The 19,815-nt window shown below is 34.9% G+C and overlaps 1 protein-coding gene across 5 annotated transcripts in view; it reads left to right on the top strand.

Moving 5' to 3' along the window:
- Positions 1–19,815, top strand: part of UNC13C (unc-13 homolog C) — a 599,284-nt gene that overhangs the window by 268,386 nt on the left and 311,083 nt on the right. For all 5 annotated transcript variants that reach the window (XM_084969723.1, XM_084969731.1, XM_084969719.1 and 2 more), the window contains one exon: positions 17,059–17,228. In XM_084969723.1, coding sequence (XP_084825849.1) covers positions 17,059–17,228 — 170 coding nt within the window. The remainder of the gene's footprint in view (positions 1–17,058; positions 17,229–19,815) is intronic.

Here is a 19,815-nt window from a genome sequence, read left to right as displayed (position 1 = left end):
GCATCTTTTCATTTTACCATGAAATAGTGTGAAAATTGCAAGCTTACCTTCCTTTATAAGGAGTTTTCTTTTGCAGGAGGAAATGAGCTCATAGTGAATTTATGTGCAGATTTTAAAAAATGCATACATGTCACAGATGAACTCATCCATTCCTCCTACTACTCTAACAGTTCTGCCCTGTGCACTGGAGTGAAAAAAACATGTCCTGACATTCTGAAAATAGGGTGGTCTTATTAATGTTACGGCTTTGGTTTCCATTTTGGGCCATTTGCTTCAGTTCTAAGCTTTAGCTTTTCTAATATGCAAAACTTGGATAATATATACATCACAATGTTGATATATTTTTTGATAAGATGTATCTAGAGCTCTTGTTACTTGTTAAGCATTCAAAAATGGCAGTTGTATTATTAGTATTAATAATATTATCAGTTGTATTATTAGTATTAATAATATGATCCTATGTGTTAAGATTCAGGATGTGGCACAAACATGACAGTAATACTTTTATACCCAGAAAGTTCCAGCTTGAATAGTGGGGCCAAGGAAGTCTGATGAGCAAGGTGTTGTAGGAAGGAAGTACTGCTGAAATAAGAATTAGAGCATTGAGATTGGGCAAAGTATTGAGATCGTTTTATCCACCTCTCTGGTTTTACTGATGAGAAAAATCAAAGCTTGCACAGGCTATAGTAGAGCCAAGACTACAAAGTAGCCTACTATTGTGAAAGTAGAAATAAGATACAAGTAGAAATAAAGAGGTTTATTTTTCCAATATTCAAAATTCTTCCTTTGAAAAAAGTGCAGTTGACCTGAACCAGGCTGGCACTCACAAAGCTGGTGAGATACAAATGCAAATGAGGTAATTTTTCAAATTTGTTTTTTGGTTTGAAAGCTTGATTGTTCCCACATTAATGGTATTTTGATGCTCTCAAGAGATTAATGCTAATTTCAGTTTTAATTTTACCTTTTGCCATAGGTTAAAAATGTTTGCAGTTTTAATCTTCAAAAGATTGTGTATGTGTGATTCTAAAATGCGGCACTCTGGAGAGTGTGTACAGAGAACAGAAGCATGAACAATTAAACCCTTGCAGAAATATGGGTTAGGAGGGGTTGTAAACATGTGTAATTCTTAAAATATCACATGAGAATTAAGATATATATATATGCAAGTGATTTGAAAATTATAAAGTATTGTTTAAGTCTATGGTGCTCATTATCTTTGCTCTCGGATCCCTATAAGTTATGTATTTGATGATTTCATAATTGATTATGGCATTTGATTTTATTTTCCTATGCTACTGTTAATGAAATGTATGCTTATCGCAAACCATTCCCTCAGGGGAAAAAGGTTAAGTTTCTCCCCGTGGGTCCCAGTGGAGAGAAACTGGAAGTATATTCTGCCCATTTGATTAAGAAATTTTGTAGCTAGGAAACTTACATTTATGTGTAGGTTGCTACTATGCCCTCTCCAGAACTCAATAGCTGATCTTTGGTGCCTCATTTTTGCTAACATATGAAATAAAAACAAAATTTAATACTGACTGCCTCCTAGAGGGGTAGTAGCAGACATGAGTTAGCTGGAGTAAAGAGCTATCTTAATAACAGAAAGTCTAGTCAATACAAGCGCCTGCGGTTATAATGCAAATGTGTATTCATTTATTTATGGTGGTATTGAAGAGCAATGGCAGTGTGCTTGAACGTTCTACTCATGTACTGACCAAACAACCAGCTTCACTTGCTTAATGGGGTGCTTAAATTCTACCCACATTTCCTGAGAGTCCTTTAGATGCAGAGCACTTTACTGGGTCCATGGAAAGTGCTGACTAGACTTCATATTATGCCAAAAATACTATCTGATCTTCAACTTTATAAACCTGTGTTTCAGAACTGTTCTGGATCCACCATGCTTTTTGATTTCCAGGAAACCCTTTAATCTCTTTGAATCTCAATGGGCATTGTACACAAAAATTATTCCCCCACCTCAACTCAATAAAGTTATTTTGAGGTAATATACATGAAAGCTCTTTTAACACATAAGCACGGGGGACTCATAATGCTGTTTATAGAGGCATGATTGCCTGAGTCCTTTGACGTATATGACACCTATGTTCAATTCACCGTTACTCAGAGGAGATGGCACACAGATTGCCTCCAGCCCATAGCTCTCCACCATACCATGTGCTGCTCAGTCCAGGGCTGAGTATGAATTAAGTATAAGATAAGCTTCATAGGAGATAGCATTTAAATGCTACAATTAGGTAAAAATGTCATTAGAGCATGGCAGGTTAATATTTTAAAATGACAACCTGAATATAATCAAGGATTTGATTTATTGCTTGGATTCCTGGCGCAGGCTTCTGGGCTACGTGGGAAGGGAGCCATTTCCTCAGTTGTCTGAGTTGGCTTGCAACGATGGTATCAGCATCAGGAAGTCATTTGTCAAGAAGATAGTCCCACAATTGTCTAAAGCAAGAAGGAGTTTAGTCACACTTGATGGGGTTACAAATGTGTTTACTAATCATTGTCTACATTGTGAATATGCCTGGCAACATGGGGATATAAATAACCAGTACTGCCTCTCATTTAGTAAATGGGGTTGAGCCTTTACCCAACCACAGACAGCAGAGCCAATAGAATAGCACCTACTTTATGAATGATTCATACCAGAACTTATGGGTTTTGTAATAAAGAGGGGAAAGGAAAAAGAAGTGGAAAAATATTTGGACTGAATTCAATGTCCGGACTTAAGGTCATGAAAAAGAACTGATTCATAGTCAATAAACCACACAATTTCAGGTCAGGAAGAACTGAAACTCCACTTCATTGCCAGTAAGAATATAAAACAGTACAACCACATTGGAAAACAGTTTATTTCTTGAAAGCACGTGCCTCTATGAGGAGCTGTTCACAAATATTCATAGCTGCTTTCTTTGCAACAGCTCAAGACTGAAAACCCAAACATTCATCATTAAGTGATTAGATATACAAGTTGTGCCATACGTATTGACTGAAATACTATGTGGTAACAAAAAGGAATGAATTTTCTTAGTATATAGACAGCAACTTGGTTAGATCTCAAAATAATTATACTGAGTGAAAGAACTTGGGAAAAAAAAGACTATGTGCAATATAATTCCCTTTATATGAAATTTTAAAAATACAGAATGCAGACTAATACCAGATTAATAATGCAAGATACCAAATACGGTGTCGTCTTGAGGGGGGCAGTTAGAAAGAGAAAGAATAGGAGAAAGTGATTGTAAAAATGTCCAAGAAAACTTGTGGAGGTGATGGATATGTCAGTTATATTGATTGTGGTGTTGGTGGTTACATGGCTGAATACAGATGCCAAGACCTAATGAATTTTACATTTTAAATAGCTGCAGTTACTTGTATGTCAGTTATGCCTCTGTTAAATAAAAACTGCTACATAATAAAACTTCTGAAAAAATTAATTTCATCACTTTTAACAGTCAGTGCTTCATAATTATGCATGCACACTCTATAAATTCAAGGTAACATATATGGTCTCCAACCTACAATATTTCAACTTACCATTTTTTACTTTACTGTGGTGCAGAAGCGATATGCATTAAGTAGAAATTGTACTTCATATTTTACATTTTGATACTTTCTCGGGCTAGCGACATGCAGTATGATACTCATGGTGCTGGACAGAGGCAATGAGCCTAAATGCCTGGTCAGCCATACAGTCCTGAAGCTGAACAGCCAGTACACTTACCACCATTCTGTACCCAAACAAGCACTCTGTTGATACTTTAATATAAAGTGGGCTTTGTCTTAGAGTAATTTTTCCCAACTTTCGTTTAATTTTAAGTGTCCTGAGCACATTGAAGGTAGACTAAACTTAGCCATGATATTTGGTAGGTTAGGTACATTAAATGCATTTCAACATAACATTTTCAACTTACGGTGGGTTTATTGAGACACAGCTCCATCATTAGTTGAGGAAGATCTGTATTGATCTGCTTCGATGATGATGATGTCAATGCCCCCCTTCACCACCATCCTTTGTGTTCTGGTAGTTTAGCATGTATGGTGTTCTTCTACACATCTAACATTATTTAAATCCTAGAAGAACCAAGAGTGATAGGCATTTATGTCCTCACAGTCACAGTCTAAGAAAATTGAGTCTTAGGCTTTCCTGAAGTTATAGGTAGTAGAGCCAAAATCCCAGATTCTGCCTTTATTTCCTAAGAGCTTGACTCTCTTACTCCAGGCTTAAGGAAAGACTAATTTGTACGTAAGGTTGTTGATTTTTTTTTCACAGCTTTCTCATTGATTTATGTATAAAATGTATGACTCAAAATTAAAGTAATGGGTCATCTTAGGCATATCAACTTAAATTGACCTTTTCCCCCATTAATTAGTTGTCTAAACCTTAGATTGCTTTTGATATACTCCATAATGATTTTCATGTCTTTTATATATGTTAGCGTCATTTTCCAACTTAAGTTTTGAGTACTTTAAAGGCAAGGAGCTTAAATAATGTTGGATTCAAAGCAAGCCTAAAAATATGCTTAATTATTTCCAAATGATAATTCATAAAGTTAATTTCTTATCAATGATCATATCTTTTATAAACATTATTTTGTTTATTTGCATTATTGCTTCACCTTTATTTTTCCTTCTTTCCTGTCCCTTCAATGATATTTTCCCCAAGAAATTCCAAAGGCTAGTCTTTCTTCTCTGTGTATGCTCTTTGACCATTATTTGGTGAACTCAGACATTTACTTTTTTATTAGAATCACCAGTATGATTCCTTGACTGATGAAACCTTACCAATGCCTTTAATTTTTTATGACATGTTTTTTCCTTGCAGTTTTATGTTTCTTCCTAATAAACTTTGATGGTTCTTTTGATTAGAGTTGGACTTGAAGGGTCAATAAAGGGGAGAAACTTATTTGAAGAACTGTTTTTGTTTTTGTTTTTTTTTCAGAGCATTGAAAAAAAAATTGTTAAATCTCAAGATGATATCTAGGGCTCTTTCTGACATCATGGGTTTACTACTTTATGAAACTTTACTATTACCAAATAATTAAGTTCATGTTTTGGGAAATTTCCGTCAGAAAAGGTGACACCAACTTTATTTTTGTAATGCAGCTAATGTAAGGGCCATATTTAAAATGATAGAAAGCATGCTTAGTTAAATGCTTAATCTTAAGGTATTGTTTATACCTTTGTTCCAACACGGAGTTGAAATGACGAGTCCAGTTTTATTTTTCAGTTGAATATTCAGTTACAAATAGCGAAATGAAACTAAATGACTCAAACCCAAACTATTTTGTAACACAGGAGTAAAGTTGTAAAGAAAATGGTAAATTGGAAGAAAGTTAAGTTGCTGATGCTTTTCTACACCAGCTTTCCAGGAGATCTCAGAGGTCAGGGATTACTCTAGAATGAGGTACACTTTAAGTACAGATAGTAGCCACTGGGCAAATGGAAATAGTCCCTCTTTAAGACTTTGTATTTGTGGAAAGGGGATCAGTGCAACATGCAGCTTTCCACTCAGCAATAGCTCTTAGGTGAATGATATCTACCCACCTGGCTGACATTCCTTACATTTAATGACCATCTGGCCTTGACCTTTGACATCTGATATTTTGGCCTGGCATTTTTTTACTGTGCCTCCCCTCTTTTTTTAATGTCAGAATTCTTTTCACCTGCTAGTTAAATCTTATCCTCTTTATCTACTTTCCCTGATAAATACGGATTTTACCTTCCTAGGACACCAAGAAATTCTTTAACAACCAGTTTTGATGGTTACCCACTTTACGGTCAAACCTCAGGATGATATTCTCAATGGGCTTAAAAATCTTTACACGTTCTTGACTAGATAAAATGAGTCCATTTTCTTTCTTTCTTTCTTTCTTTTTTTTTTTTTTTGGTGGGGAGGGGCAGGGACGTCCTCTGAAAAGGGGCTAAGTATCTTAAGAAGCATTTCAAGATAATGTCTAAGTGATCCCCTCTAAGATCAATGCCATTCTCAAATGAGTCCAGTTTAGTAAATCTTGAAGATCTTTGTTACTTTTGACTTTTCTTTATTTGCCCTCTCATGCCACCACCACTGATTTCTTCAGTATCTTTATTAATAATCAGGCTTGATTTTGTGAATGTATCACTTTTTTTATGTAATTGATTTCTTGTAATTGCCAAGTACAAACTAGATTTTCAATTAGGATATAGGCAAAATTTTGTTACATGGAACTAGTTATATGAAATTACTGATAGTTAACTCTTTTGACCTATAATAATAGCAGTTTCATATGGTTCAACTTTAATATCTTCTATTAAAATTAATTATCTGAATAATCAGTCAAACCTTTATTTTTATTTTTTTATTTTTATTTTTTATGGATGCACCTGTAGCCTATGGATGTTCCCAGGCTAGGGATCAAATCAGAGCTGCAACTTCAGGCCTACACCACAGACATGGCAACACTGGATCCGAGCTGCATCTGCAGCCTACTCCACAGCTTGCTGAAATGCCAGATCCTTCACCCACTGAGTGAGGCCAGGGATGAAATATGCATCCTCATGGACACCATGTCAGATTCTTATCCCACTGAGCCAAAATAAGAACTTAATACCTTTAAATCATCTGGAGGATAGTACATATTTATGTATACAAAAAAGACACAAAGATATACTTGTATCTTTTTAACTTAAGCATTTAGAGTTGATCAAATCAGAGTTTTTTTGAAGTTTCAAAACATCCAAATAGATTTTTTAATCTAAATTTTTTTGTGAAATATTCATAATTATGTTGATTAAACTCTTTATTTTCAAGACACTTGTGTTTGCATTTTAATGATAAAGGGTAGATGGGCACCAATGCCAAAATATCACAGGTGCTGTCAAGTGTTTTTGTTTTTTTTTATGTTTGTGTAGTGACTTAGTTTTTTGTTTTGTTTTTTTTTCCTATTTGAATCCCATCTCTTTTTATTTTCCATAACATACAGCAAAAGAGTCCAGAGAGGTCTGAAGTATAACCAACATTACCATTTATGAATTCTTAGATAGGCACAATTGTGCCATTCCAGATGATTGGTTGAAGCTTAGATTTAAGTGGAAAAGTTAATCAGAAAGTAGGATTTTCTAATGTTTCTTCTCTTCCTTAGCAATTACTTGGTGATAACTGTAGAAGTTTCCCATAAGCCTGGCTCTGTTGCTGATGTCTGGAATGAGAGGGATGTTAGTTCATAACAATTACCTTTATGATTGCTGCTTCTGACTCAAGTGTGGTGTTCAGATAAGGCCTGGTCAGGTAACCGATACAACTGCAGCTTGCTGCTATTTCCATTATTGCTTCAGAATTTCTTGGGAGAGTAGCAGCTGGTTTTTTGTTTGTTTGTTTTTGTTTTTTTTCTAGAAAAAGAATGAAGGAGAGAATCCAAGAGAAAGGCAACTTAAGTGCCTATAAAAATGCCTGCAGATTCATTTTCTTCCCTCGCCAAGGATAAACTCTGGCTATGTAACCCTTTTTCTCTAGCAAGAAATAATCATAAGCTATTAAGAGTTGTCTTTGATATCCAGTGGGGGTAGGCACTTTTCATTAGTTTTTGTTTTTCTCCTTTTCAGTTGGACTGGTGTGGGAAAGAGGAACATATTGCACAAATATTGCATATACATATTTAAAAGTCAATATAATATGACAGGTCAGTATAATATGAAAAGGTGTATTTCACCTTTCTGATTAGCAAAGATTGAAAAGTGCTAATCCTAAGTGTGAATTAGAATGTAGGTATACAAGCACAAGTCCATACGTGCTTTCTGCAGGATATTTTAGTCATGCATGTGTGTGTGTATCTATACAGATGTATATGTAATTGACATAACTTCAAATCTAAAAAATCCATTTTTAATATTTTGTCAGACCAAAATATTTTCTTACAAGTACACAAAGATAAACATACAAGATGTTCTGTATAGCACTGCAGCAGTACACTGGAAACCACCTAAATGCCCACCTACAATCAACCAGGGATGAGTTTAATTAGGACACAGCCATATAATGGAATATATCACGTAATCCTTAAAAGGAATGATGCACCTGTGTATATGTCAGGATGCACAAAGTATATTAAATTTAAAAAGTGAATACGCTAAATGGTATGTAGATCATCATCCCACATTTGTAACAATTCAAATTAAGTACAAGTATATAGATAATGTATCAAACCTTTTAATAAACACTAACACTGAGCAGTATCTTTCCATTAAAATATTGACAGTGACATTCAATGAGTCAGGTAGAGCACTGAATACAAATATGTAACATGAATTGTGCCCATTGCAGTGGAAATTGTTAGAATGGTGCTCATCTTTTGGAAAAAAAAAATGTTTTAAAGCATCCATATACTTAATCAGAGTAACTCAATAACATTAATGATAATAAAATTGTTTCCATTTATGAAGCATTATTATTTTTCAAAGCATTTTATACCCATAGTTTTCTTTCAAAATCACTCATCGTGTTAGCTAGTGCAAAAATGGTTCTTATTCTCTATCAGTTTTCTTTCCTGAAATAAGGAAGCTGAATGATAAATCTAGAAATTGCTTTTAGATCAAAGAAGAGTTATATCTATGAAGATGCAAATATTTAGACCACTCAGGGAAGGACAGATGCTTAAAGAAGTAAGAAAGGGAACCAAAGAAATACTTCAAGCTAAGTGTATAGCGTCATTACATGTTTCTTTATGGCATTTTATACATGGGTTCAGCGCATGCAGTGGTCATTTACCTGTTTGCTATTCCACGTACTCCCTGAAATTTCTTTGGTGTGCTCTTTATCTCAAAGAAAATTGAACTCTAAAGGTTACCTTTCCCTGGCCCACAAAGTTTGGCCATGAGGAAGCACTGTAGTAAGATCAAAGGTGGAAGCATGGGAGAAACCAGAATTTTTTTTTTTTTTTCCTTCTCTGTGCCTTGGACAGCATCACAAATAATGTCTGGATCTCCCTCTTGATTCAAGCTCCTTTTAGATGGGAACTTCCTCTGTGGTTCTAGTTCTTACCTATGTTTCCCCATTGTGTGAACCTTTGTACATTGTTGGTGGGGATGCAGAATGGTTGTTGGTGGGGATGCAGAATGGTGCAATCACTATGGACAACAGTATGGAGTTTACTCAAAAAACTGAAAATAGATCCAGCAATCCCACTTCTGGGTATTTATCCAAAATAATTGAAATCATAATCTCAGAGATTGTTGCAATTCCAAGTTCATTGCAGCGTTATTCACAACAGCCAAGATGTAGAAAAAATCTACATGTCCAATGACAGGTAGATGAGTAAAGAAATGTGATATACACATACAATGGGATAATATTCACCCTTACAAAAGAAATAAGAGACAGTGTGGATGAACCTTGAGGGTGTTATGCTAAGCCAGTCACAGAAAGACAAGCACTGTATTATTCCACCTGTATGAAATATCTGAAAGTCATATTCACATAATCAAAGATTAGAAGGGTGGTTTCCAGGGACTGGAGGGAGGGAGAAATGGAGAGTTACCAATCAGTAGGCAAAGGGATTTCATTGAGCAAGAGAAGTTCTAGAGATATGCTATGAACTTTGTACCTGTAGTCAACAATACTGTATACTTAAACATTTTTTAAGAGTTAAAAAGAAAAAATTATTAGAAATCTACAGTAACTTCAACAATGTTATGTTTTCATAAATATCTATCTATCTATCTATATATGGTATATATTAGAGAGCCCTGAAATAAATAAATCTTCATCTAAAACAATTTTTAATAGTTGAATAAAATTTTATTATATCAGTATACATGAATTTAATTTTTTAAATTTTTTTAAAATTGTAATTTCCCCAATACAATTTTTTTCTACTGTACAGCATGGTGGCCCAGTTACACATACATGTACAAATTCTATTTTCTCACATTATCATGCTCCATCATAAGTGACTAGACATAGTTCCCAGTGCCACACAGCAGGATCTCATTGCTAATCCATTCCAAAGGCAATAGTTTGTATCTATTAACCCCAAGCTCCCAATCCATCCCCCTCCCTCCTTCTCCCCCTTGGAAACCACAAGTCTATTCTTCAAGTCCATGATTTTCTTTTCTGTGGAAAGATTCATTTGTGCCTTATATTAGATTCCAGATATAAGTGATATCATATAGTATTTGTCGTTCTCTTTCTGACTCATTTCACTCAGTATGAGAGTCTCTAGTTCCATCCATGTTGCTGCAAATGGCATTATTTTGTTCTTTTTAATGGCTGAGTAGTATTCCATTGTGTATATATACCACTTCTTCCTAATCCAATCATCTGTCAATGGACATTTGGGTTGTTTCTATGTCTTGGCTATGGTGAATAGTGCTGCAATGAACATGCAGGTGCATGTGTCTTTTTCAAGGAAAGTTTTTTCTGGATATATGCCCAAGAGTGGGATTGCTGGGTCATATGGTAGTTCTATGTATAGATTTCTAAGGTTATCTCCATTCTGATCTCCAGAGTGGTTGTACCAGCTTACATTCCCACCAACAGTGCAGGAGGGTTCCCTTTCCTCCACACCCCTCCAGCATTTGTTATTTGTGGATTTATTAATGATGGTCATTCTGACTGGTGTGAGGTGGTATCTCGTGGTAGTTTTGATTTGCATTTCTCTAATGATCAGTGATGTTGAGCATTTTTTCATGTGTTTGCTGGCCATCTGTATATCTTCCTTGGAGAAAGGTCTCTTCAGGTCCTTTGCCAATTTTTCATTTGGGTAGTTGGCATTTTTGCTGTTGAGTTGTATAAGTTGCTTGTATATTTTAGAGATTAAGCCCTTGTCAGTTGCATCATTGGAAACTCTTTTCTCCCATTCTGAAAGTTGTCTTTTTGTTTTCTTTTTGGTTTCCTTTGCTGTGCAAAATCTTATAAGATTGCTTAGGTCCCATTGGTTTATTTTTGTTCTTATTTCTGTTGCTTGAGCTTCCTATTTTCTAGTGTCTCTCTTTCTATGTGGTCCCTCTTCTCACAGAAAAATGAACACTAAAGTCTCTTTGTAAACAAACACGTTTCTTAGATTATTATGTTAATATTTTATATTTAATATTGAATAATTCTCAAAACATCTATTAAAACAAGTTTATCTGCAACATTAATACTGGTGAAAAAATATTAGATATTAAAAAAAAATGGGACTGGGAGTTCCCATTGTGGCTCAGCAGTAATGAACCCAGTTAGTATCCATGAGGATGCAGATTCAATCCCTGGTCCCACTCAGTGCGTTAAGGATCTGGTATTGCAGTGAGCTGTGGTTTAGGTTGCAGTTGGTGCTTGGATCTGGCAGGGCTATGGCTGTGGTGTAGTCTGGCACCTGCAGTTCTGATTCAACCCTTAGCCTGGGAACTTCCATATGCCACACATGCAGCCTTAAAAAAAAATTAAAATTAAAATTAAAAAAGTGAGGCTAGAAGTTGGGGCAGAGAAATGGGTGTCTCTTATAAGATCATACTTTGCCCTTTGGTTCTCTTCTCTGTCACAATATTAGGGTTTCCTTCCACCAATCTTTAAATGTCAGTGTATGAATTCTTCTTGAGCTCTTTTTCCTTTTCAGAAGTGCCTCTAATAATATAATTCATTGATTGTTATTTTTATTGTCTTCCATGTCATTGATTAATAGAATGGATCTACATATAATATCCGACTACTAAATAGAAAAATCTCAAAAAAGTTGAAAAAAAGTACATTTTTTTGTAATTCCCATAGGTAAACTGTCCTTGGTAAATGCAGGTGAGAAGTCACAGTGCAGTGTCACTGGGTTTTGAACTTAGAGTTCTTCTCTCTTTTGTAATACAATTAGAAGATAATAGGCTTCGAGATCTTGATTCACTAACAAATGAGATACCAACACTGTGATGGAAGTGGGTTACATAATTCATAATAAATCACTGAGCAGAAATGTGCACGTCAAATGTCTCACATATTTCCATTTGATGGGTCAGAGTTTACGGAATTAAGCTGTAACTAGAGAATTTAATTACTGTTTGAAAGGCTGCTGCTGCTTTGCCTCAGGATGACTCTTGCAGGTTTTTGGCTGCTGATTTTCTCAATCGATGCTCTGTCTTCCACTTGAGTTGAAATGAGATTATTTACAATTACTAGATATTTTAAAATACAATTTTGTTGATTGTACCAGGAAAACATAAATAATAAAATTAAAATTTTTACCATTTTATCACCTACATTTTTGACATGTATGCTTATAGGTCATTTCATATGTATATAAATATACATTTTTATATTTTTTCTGTTTATATATATACAAACACATTTGTATATGTTTAATATCTCTCATGTCTATTACACTATCTGGTACAATAGCATTAAATTTCATTGTCTACACTTAAAATATATAGCTAGAAATTTACAAAACTTAAAGAATATGATTTTTAATGTCAGCATCACTTACTGTTAACTTTCTGATATTGTTGCCATGTGAGATATATTTTATTTGCTTCATTAAAACTAACTGAACTATATAATAGTTCTCATTTTTAAATGACTGTTTGCTCATATACTGCTATTGTAATGACTTCCCATCAGAGGATGACTGCTTTAGCAAAGGACTTGTTATTCCACTGAAATCAGGCTTTATCGACTTTATGAAATTCATGAGCATCTTTCTCAGTAAAGCAGTCTTTTTCATAATGGGTTAAACTCTGATAACTTGGGTAAGGAGTGCGGTTTGGGTTTGTTTTTGTTTGGCTTTTTTAATGTGCTTTTTGCCTTTGTTTTTTGTTTGTTTTGTTTTTATTATAGGAGATATGTATTTTGGCTCTATCCAAGAAACTCTAAATCTAAAAATGTTCTCAGTGAGACCATTTGCAAATTTGGAATAAATAATTATAAAGAAGTTAGTCATTTGGACGGCTGCCAAAAGAAAATTGGCCAAATAGCAATTGGCTCTATAGAGATAGGGTATCTGTGAATTGAAAACAAAAATAAAAATAAAACAGAACACAAACACACAAAATAGGATGATCCTGAGTCCAGAAGGGGGAGATGCTTTGCTTTAATCTGGGAAAGTATAAAATAACTTATTCCCATGGAAACAAAACCACTCCTCTATTTAACAGTGAAAAAAAATATAAAATTAAACATACAAACTATTCTTTAAGAGGCAGATTATTTTTAGTTTAAAAAAAAACTACAAGGCAAATGACTCTAACAGTACTTGCTTTATTTATCAAGAGTTTGTGCAGTGAAATATCTTATTCTCAAAAGCCAAATTCACAAGCCAGTGAACTAAATTGGAGGTCTTTGTTAGCTAATTAACCAGTTTGGAAATTATCTAGTAGAGCAAGAATTGATGGGAGTATACCTTTTTATTATATATGATAGATTTTTCTCTTGTATGTAAAGATATTTCTCTTGCTGGCAATTTCATTTTCTGCAAGAGCCTATAATTTCTAAGCAGGTACTGTGTACAATAAAAGTAAATGAAAGAGATGGAGTTCCCATTGTGGCTCAGTGGTAGTGAACCTGAACCATGAGAGTGCAGGTTCAATCCTTGGCCTTGCTCAGTGGGTTAAGGATCTGGCACTGCTGAGCTGTGATGTAAGTTGCAGACATGGCTTGGATCTGGTGTTGCTGTGGCTGTGGTGTAGGTTGTTGGCTGCAGCTCCAATTCAGCCCCTAGCCTGGGAACTTCTGTATGCCACAGGTGTGGCCCCAAGGAAAAAAAAAAAAAAAAGAAAATGAAAGAGGGCTTTGAAAAGAATTAAAAGGCATTGAATATTTCCAAAACCATAAACTGGGACCATCCTAGGAAATTCAGGTATATGGTCTTCTTAGCTGGGAAGGGATTCTACTTGGAGTCAACTTCCTATTGCAGTGAATTCAAGAATCCAGAAAATTCTTTAATACAGCTATCTTGAGCCCGAGGCATATTTGAAAGTACCATTCCTTGGCAAATTTACCAGGCCTCTGGGGAGGTGAGCTTCAAGACACTTTTATGAGTAACCATGTAATTATGGAAAATTTAACTTGTTGCTGCTGGCTCCTTTGTTCTGACCAGTTCCTCTCTCTTGAGCCAATGCATGTGGCCTCAGCCCCTGCAAAACAACATGCCAGGATACAAAACCACTTATCTGACCTTTGCCACTATATTCCCCTTCATTGTCACTTAAAGATAGTCTAAAGGAAGGTGTTTAAAATGACCTGGGGCAACAATTGTATCTATTTTTGAAGTCATACTTAGAAAACTCTGCTTGTATACATACATTTTTATTTGTATACAGAGGCATCTGGCTGTTCTTAACCCTGTAAATTTCCAAATTATGATATTCTCAGCCACTTTATATTGCAGGACACAAGCAGAGTGAGCCTTTTTTTGGCATAGCTGAGCTCCCTTCCGCTTCTGCTTAGAGACCGTCTAGTTCTAGTTTGAGTGCATCTCTACTGTAGTACATTTCTGAAAACAACAAAATTTAATAAGTGTGTGACAATATTCTGATTTTTACCTTTATCATTCACACAAGTAGAAAAACTTCAGTTGGAATGTGGTTATGGTTATAAAATACAGCAAGCAATGATTTGACCAGTTGTTTTGCTGTTGCATTTCAAAATGCAATGACTTTTAAGCCTGAAGTCATTAAATCTTAATTGTCTGGCCTCATCTCTACTGAGTAAATGCCACATTTTAAGTTTTTATTGCAGCTACCTTCATTCTTTAAAAGTCATCACTTTAATCACTATAGTTGTTGCAAAACAAGAGTCTATTCTGATTAGCTTATATAGAAAAAAAAAGTATTTGATAAATTCTTAGGTTGCTCGAGAATTTTTGGAGGAGTCAAAGCCTATAAAGCTACTATGCAGAAACAATGTTCAGTTATATTATGGAGTTTCTTTGTAGAAAACAAGATTACTGCCATTGATCAATACTTTCCTCCGAGGACTAAATACCAGAGACTCTATGTCAAAGTACTAAAGACCACCACCACTATGGCCAAAAAAGCAATACCCCACAGTACAGCCACTGCTTTACGTTGCTCAATTTATTTTATTTATTTATTTATTTATTTATTTATTTTTGCTTTTTAGGGCTGCACCTGTGGCATATGGAGGTTCCCAGGCTAGGGTCCAATTGGAGCTACAGCTGCTGGCCTATGCCACAGCCAAAGCAACGCAGGATCTGAGCCACGTCTGCGACCTGCACTACAGCTCACAGCAGTGCCAGATCCTTAACCCATGACCTACGCTACAGCTCACAGCAATGCCAGATCCTTAACCCATGACCTACGCTACAGCTCAGAGCAATGCCAGATCCTTAACCCACTGAGCAAGGCCAGGGATGAAATCCGCAACCTCATGGTTCCTAGTTGGATTCCTTTCCGCTGCGCCACGATGGGAACTCCTCCTTGCTCAATTTTGAGTTCAAATCTTGGTTGAATGCAAGTCAAATAGCTGGACCATAACTACTAAGGGATCTAAGAATGTGTTTTATCTAGCTTAAGACGAGGAACCTAAAGAGGGATGTAGACCAAATGGAAGGTGAAGGCTTAGAAAGGCTGGGCATCCAGAGGTGATGACTGTCCACCACATTCGCATATACTCCACCCATGGGCTAATAACCAGTGCAGAACCCTCATGACTTGAAGCAAAATTCCCACTAGAGTCAAACTATCTGTTGCTAACAGTTTAAATCTGGAAATAAAAGCAAGCAATGTTTATTTTTAAACATTCTCAAAAAATAGCTTTTTTGAGAAGAAAAAGAAATTAGGGACTGGCAAATCTTTATGAGAAAAATATAGAACCAGTGTTTGTAATGTAAGGCATTAACAATAGGGGAATCTGGGTGGGGACATGGAGGAACTCTCTGTACTCTCTTTGCAAATTTTTGGTACATCTAACATTATTCCAAATTTAAAACTTAAGTACAAAATTTAAAAATAGAATCAATGAGAAACGCAGAGAGGTTCAAATTCCCTTCAGCAAAATCACAAGCATTTTTATAGGGACATAGCACTGATTATTTGCATTTGTTCTAAATCTATTAATATACATTTTATTTTGACATTAAAAAGCAGGAGTTTCTTTTGTTGAATTATATAACCACACTAAGCCTCCACTGTATCAGCACTTTAGTAGGTGCTCAATAAGTAACTGTTAATGGGCGATTGAAAGGATGAGGGCAGAGTGAACTCTTGATGTCACAATAAAAATGAAAAGTACAAACCAAATTAATGAAGAAACTTGATCAAATAAATAGGAGCATTCATTTGGAAAGTGCGTATCCACCAGGTACAAAATAAAAAAGCTATTCTTTCCTTCCTTCCTTCCTTCTTTCCTGCACCCACAGCATATGGAGGTTCCCAGGCTAGGGGTCAAATCAGAGCTGCAGCTGCCAGCCTATGCCACAGCCACAGCAACACAGCGTCCGAGGTGCATCTGTGACCTATACCACAGCGTGCAGCAACACCAGATCCTTAACTCACTGAGCAAGGTCAGAGGTCAAGCCTTTGTCCTTATGGATAATGGTTGTGTTTATTCTGGCTGAGCCACAATGGGAACTCCCAAAAGAGCTATTTCTAATAGAAATTCAGAAGCATCATCTCTTTCCTCTTTTTATATATGTACATATTTATACCATTTAATTAATATTAAATTAATTACAATATATAATTGTATTAATTTAATATTAGCTTTATACTCATGGTACAGAATTTTCTGAGCATGGATATGTTGTTATAGATAATTGTTGCATATAGGAAATATATCATAGAGAAAATACCCCAAACAAAGTTTTCTGATCCATATTTGATTGTTATCTAGTTCAGCTAAAGGAAATAGAATGAAATAGCATAGGATTTTCCCTTTTATTAACATTATTTAACCAATGCAACTTTTTTCAGTATCCCTGATATCTGTAACATCCCAGAGGTGGATTGGTCTTTAGGAAATCTTATTTATTATGTAATGTACTGTGCCTTTCTAAGTTAGATTGATTTAAAACAAGTTGGTAACATCAGATGTTATTTAGAGAAGTTATTAATGGTTGTTAATTTATCCACATTTATTTTCAGTGAATGCCATAACTCCACAGATCGAATCAAAGTCAGAGTGTGGGATGAAGATGATGACATTAAATCCAGAGTGAAGCAACATTTCAAAAAGGAGTCAGATGATTTTCTGGGACAAACAATTGTAGAAGTGAGGACCCTAAGTGGAGAAATGGATGTGTGGTACAATTTAGGTGACTGTCTTTATATCTACTTGAAAAAAAAGTTAAATAAAATTCCAGAATATTTGTGGCAGGTATTGTATTCCCATATAGGTAAAAATAACCAGTGCTTTTCTAGAACATTCTTTTTGTACTTTTAGGCAGTTAATTTCATTAGAAATTTCACTAGAAATTAATTAATTTCAATAGAAATTAAGGTGATAGTTACTTAAATCTGCATTATTAAAAATTGGTAAATTTGAGATGAAAAGAGAAAAGTCTTTCAAGGAATCAACTGTGTGACTTTTAGGGAAAAAATATCCCATTCTTAATTTTTAATTCATAAAATATAACTTCAAAAACTGTTGCCAAATGTTTAGAAAACAGTATATAACTTAATAATGTCTGATTTATTTTCTTGGGGTCCTTTAATGAATTTTTGGCAGTAAAGGAAAAGTGTATTTAGGGAACCGTTCACAAGTAGGCTTTAATAGGCAAAGCAGATCAATACATATATGGACTTAAGATTACTCCGATGATGAAGATATTGATAATATGTTTAATAGGGGCATGATTTTTAAATGGAATTTTATTATGAAACTACAAATTAAATAAATATTAAGTTTTAATTTGACTTTTACTATAATTTAACAGTAACCTAGAATCTTTAGTGCTAAATTAATTATAAAAATTAGTGGATCACCTCAATTTCTATAAGAGTTTGTGGATCACTTCAATTTCTATACATAATCTGAAATTTCTTAATCATATCATCTGAAATGTTTGAACTAAATTTTTAATGTCTGGTTGTGAATCAAAGAAGGATTTACACACCCCCAGAATTACAGAGTGTTTGCACTTAGGGTACCAGTATATTTTAGCAAGTTAAAGAATACTTTTGGCTTTTTAAAAACCTATATACTTCCAGTAATGTGATATTTGACAAAGTAAAGGGACATGGTCACATAGAATTGATGAAGATCTGAATTTTTAAGAAATCTTCCTTAAGAAAATTGGTGCTTCTCCATTATTGGCATAGAGTTTTTACCTCACTTAAAATAATAATTCTCCTGTATCTTGTTTATAGCATTAAGTAACTTTATATATGCAAACAGAAATGTTAGGGAAGGGTAAACTTGAGGTCACAGAATCTGCACAAAACTCACACATTGTGTTTTAACGAGTTTTGCCTATACATGGACCTTTTTCTGCAATAATTGTTAGCATTTTCTTGAATTGAGCCAGTTAGAATTCAGAATGCAAATTCCTCAGATTGTTCTTTTGACAAAACATATAGGGTATGTTCAGTTTGCCAAAGAATTTGAATGTGCTTTCAGTAAAATCCACTGCTCAGCTCTCATAATGAAACTATCCTTCAGTCTATGGAGAGAAAAATATGATGCAGTATGATACAGGGTCCTTTGCCTGCTCATACTCAGTCTGTACCTTTGGGCTCTCATTGCAGAGTTTAATCTAGAGAGAGAGGGAGAGAGCAGATTTATCTTTGCCTAAAACCCCTCAGTGGGTTCAGTCCCCACTGGTACCATATTGTCATTCTTTCTATATCCTTCGTCCTTTTTTGTCACTGAGAAGAAGTCAGTGACATCACTTCATTCCACCATGCAAAGGAGGATTTGGCCAAAAGTCCTGGACATCCAAGCAGGGCCTGTGTCCCATGGATCCATTGTAATGATGATAGTTAAAAATGTTCCCTTGTGGCTCTGGAAAAAGGTCTGTGTCATAAAAGACTTGAATTTCTCCTGGCTTCAGCATTTGTTGAGAATCAACTATCTCCTAGCCAATAAGGAGAAACTTTCATGATCATGGTACTCCTAAGAGAAGAATCTGTGCAACACAATCACTGTTAAATATTAGCAATAGAAAGTCAGACATTGTACAGGAAGAAAGTAGACTTTGTGATTTAACTGTATCTTATATGGATAAAAATACAGTTATGCTGAGAAAGAAGGGCAATTCAAGAAGTCTTTACCATTGACTTCGTGTCACTCTACCTCATTATCTTTACTTTTTGAGAGGGGTCAGCTTGCCTCCTTATATTTCATCTGGAAAGTAGGTGTCAGACAGAGGTCTCTTACCTACATTCACACAGTAGGAATTTCTTGACTGCTTTACTTTCAAAGCTACTAATCAGTTCATATTAGACACAAACACATACACACACACATTATTTGACTACACTAACTACATATTGATTCCACTCATAGGTAAACACAGGCTCTAGACTGTAAGTCTTCATGAATTACTAAGAAAGAAAACTATTAATAGATGTTTTTGTTAGAGCTTTGACCCATTTTTATTAGAACAGAAAGAACAGATCTTTTAGAGAAAATACTTCCCTAATTAATTTTATCTTTTAGTTATTTTGCCTTTAATTATCCAATTAATTAATTTGATTTCCTTGTATTAACTGATCTGATACACAGAAATTTATATCATAATGGTAGGGTCTTCTGATTAAGCTTTTCTATTTGAAATAGTTATACCATAGTTTCACAATCCCACTGACATATTAGATATATTATTTTAAATTGTATTTAGCAGAATCATTATGGTGAGTTAAACCTGTTCTGGAAAAAAATGGCTTTTAGTTTTTGAGAAC

The sequence above is a fragment of the Sus scrofa genome, chromosome 1, assembly GCF_054392235.1.
Source record: "Sus scrofa isolate SSC_HxYL_T2T_F1_AM1 chromosome 1, Sscrofa_HxYL_maternal_Yorkshire_Landrace_v2.0, whole genome shotgun sequence".
Taxonomy (NCBI): Eukaryota; Metazoa; Chordata; class Mammalia; order Artiodactyla; family Suidae; genus Sus; species Sus scrofa.
The sequence above is the reverse complement of the archived record's forward strand: the minus strand, read 5'-3'. Positions and strand labels throughout refer to the sequence as shown.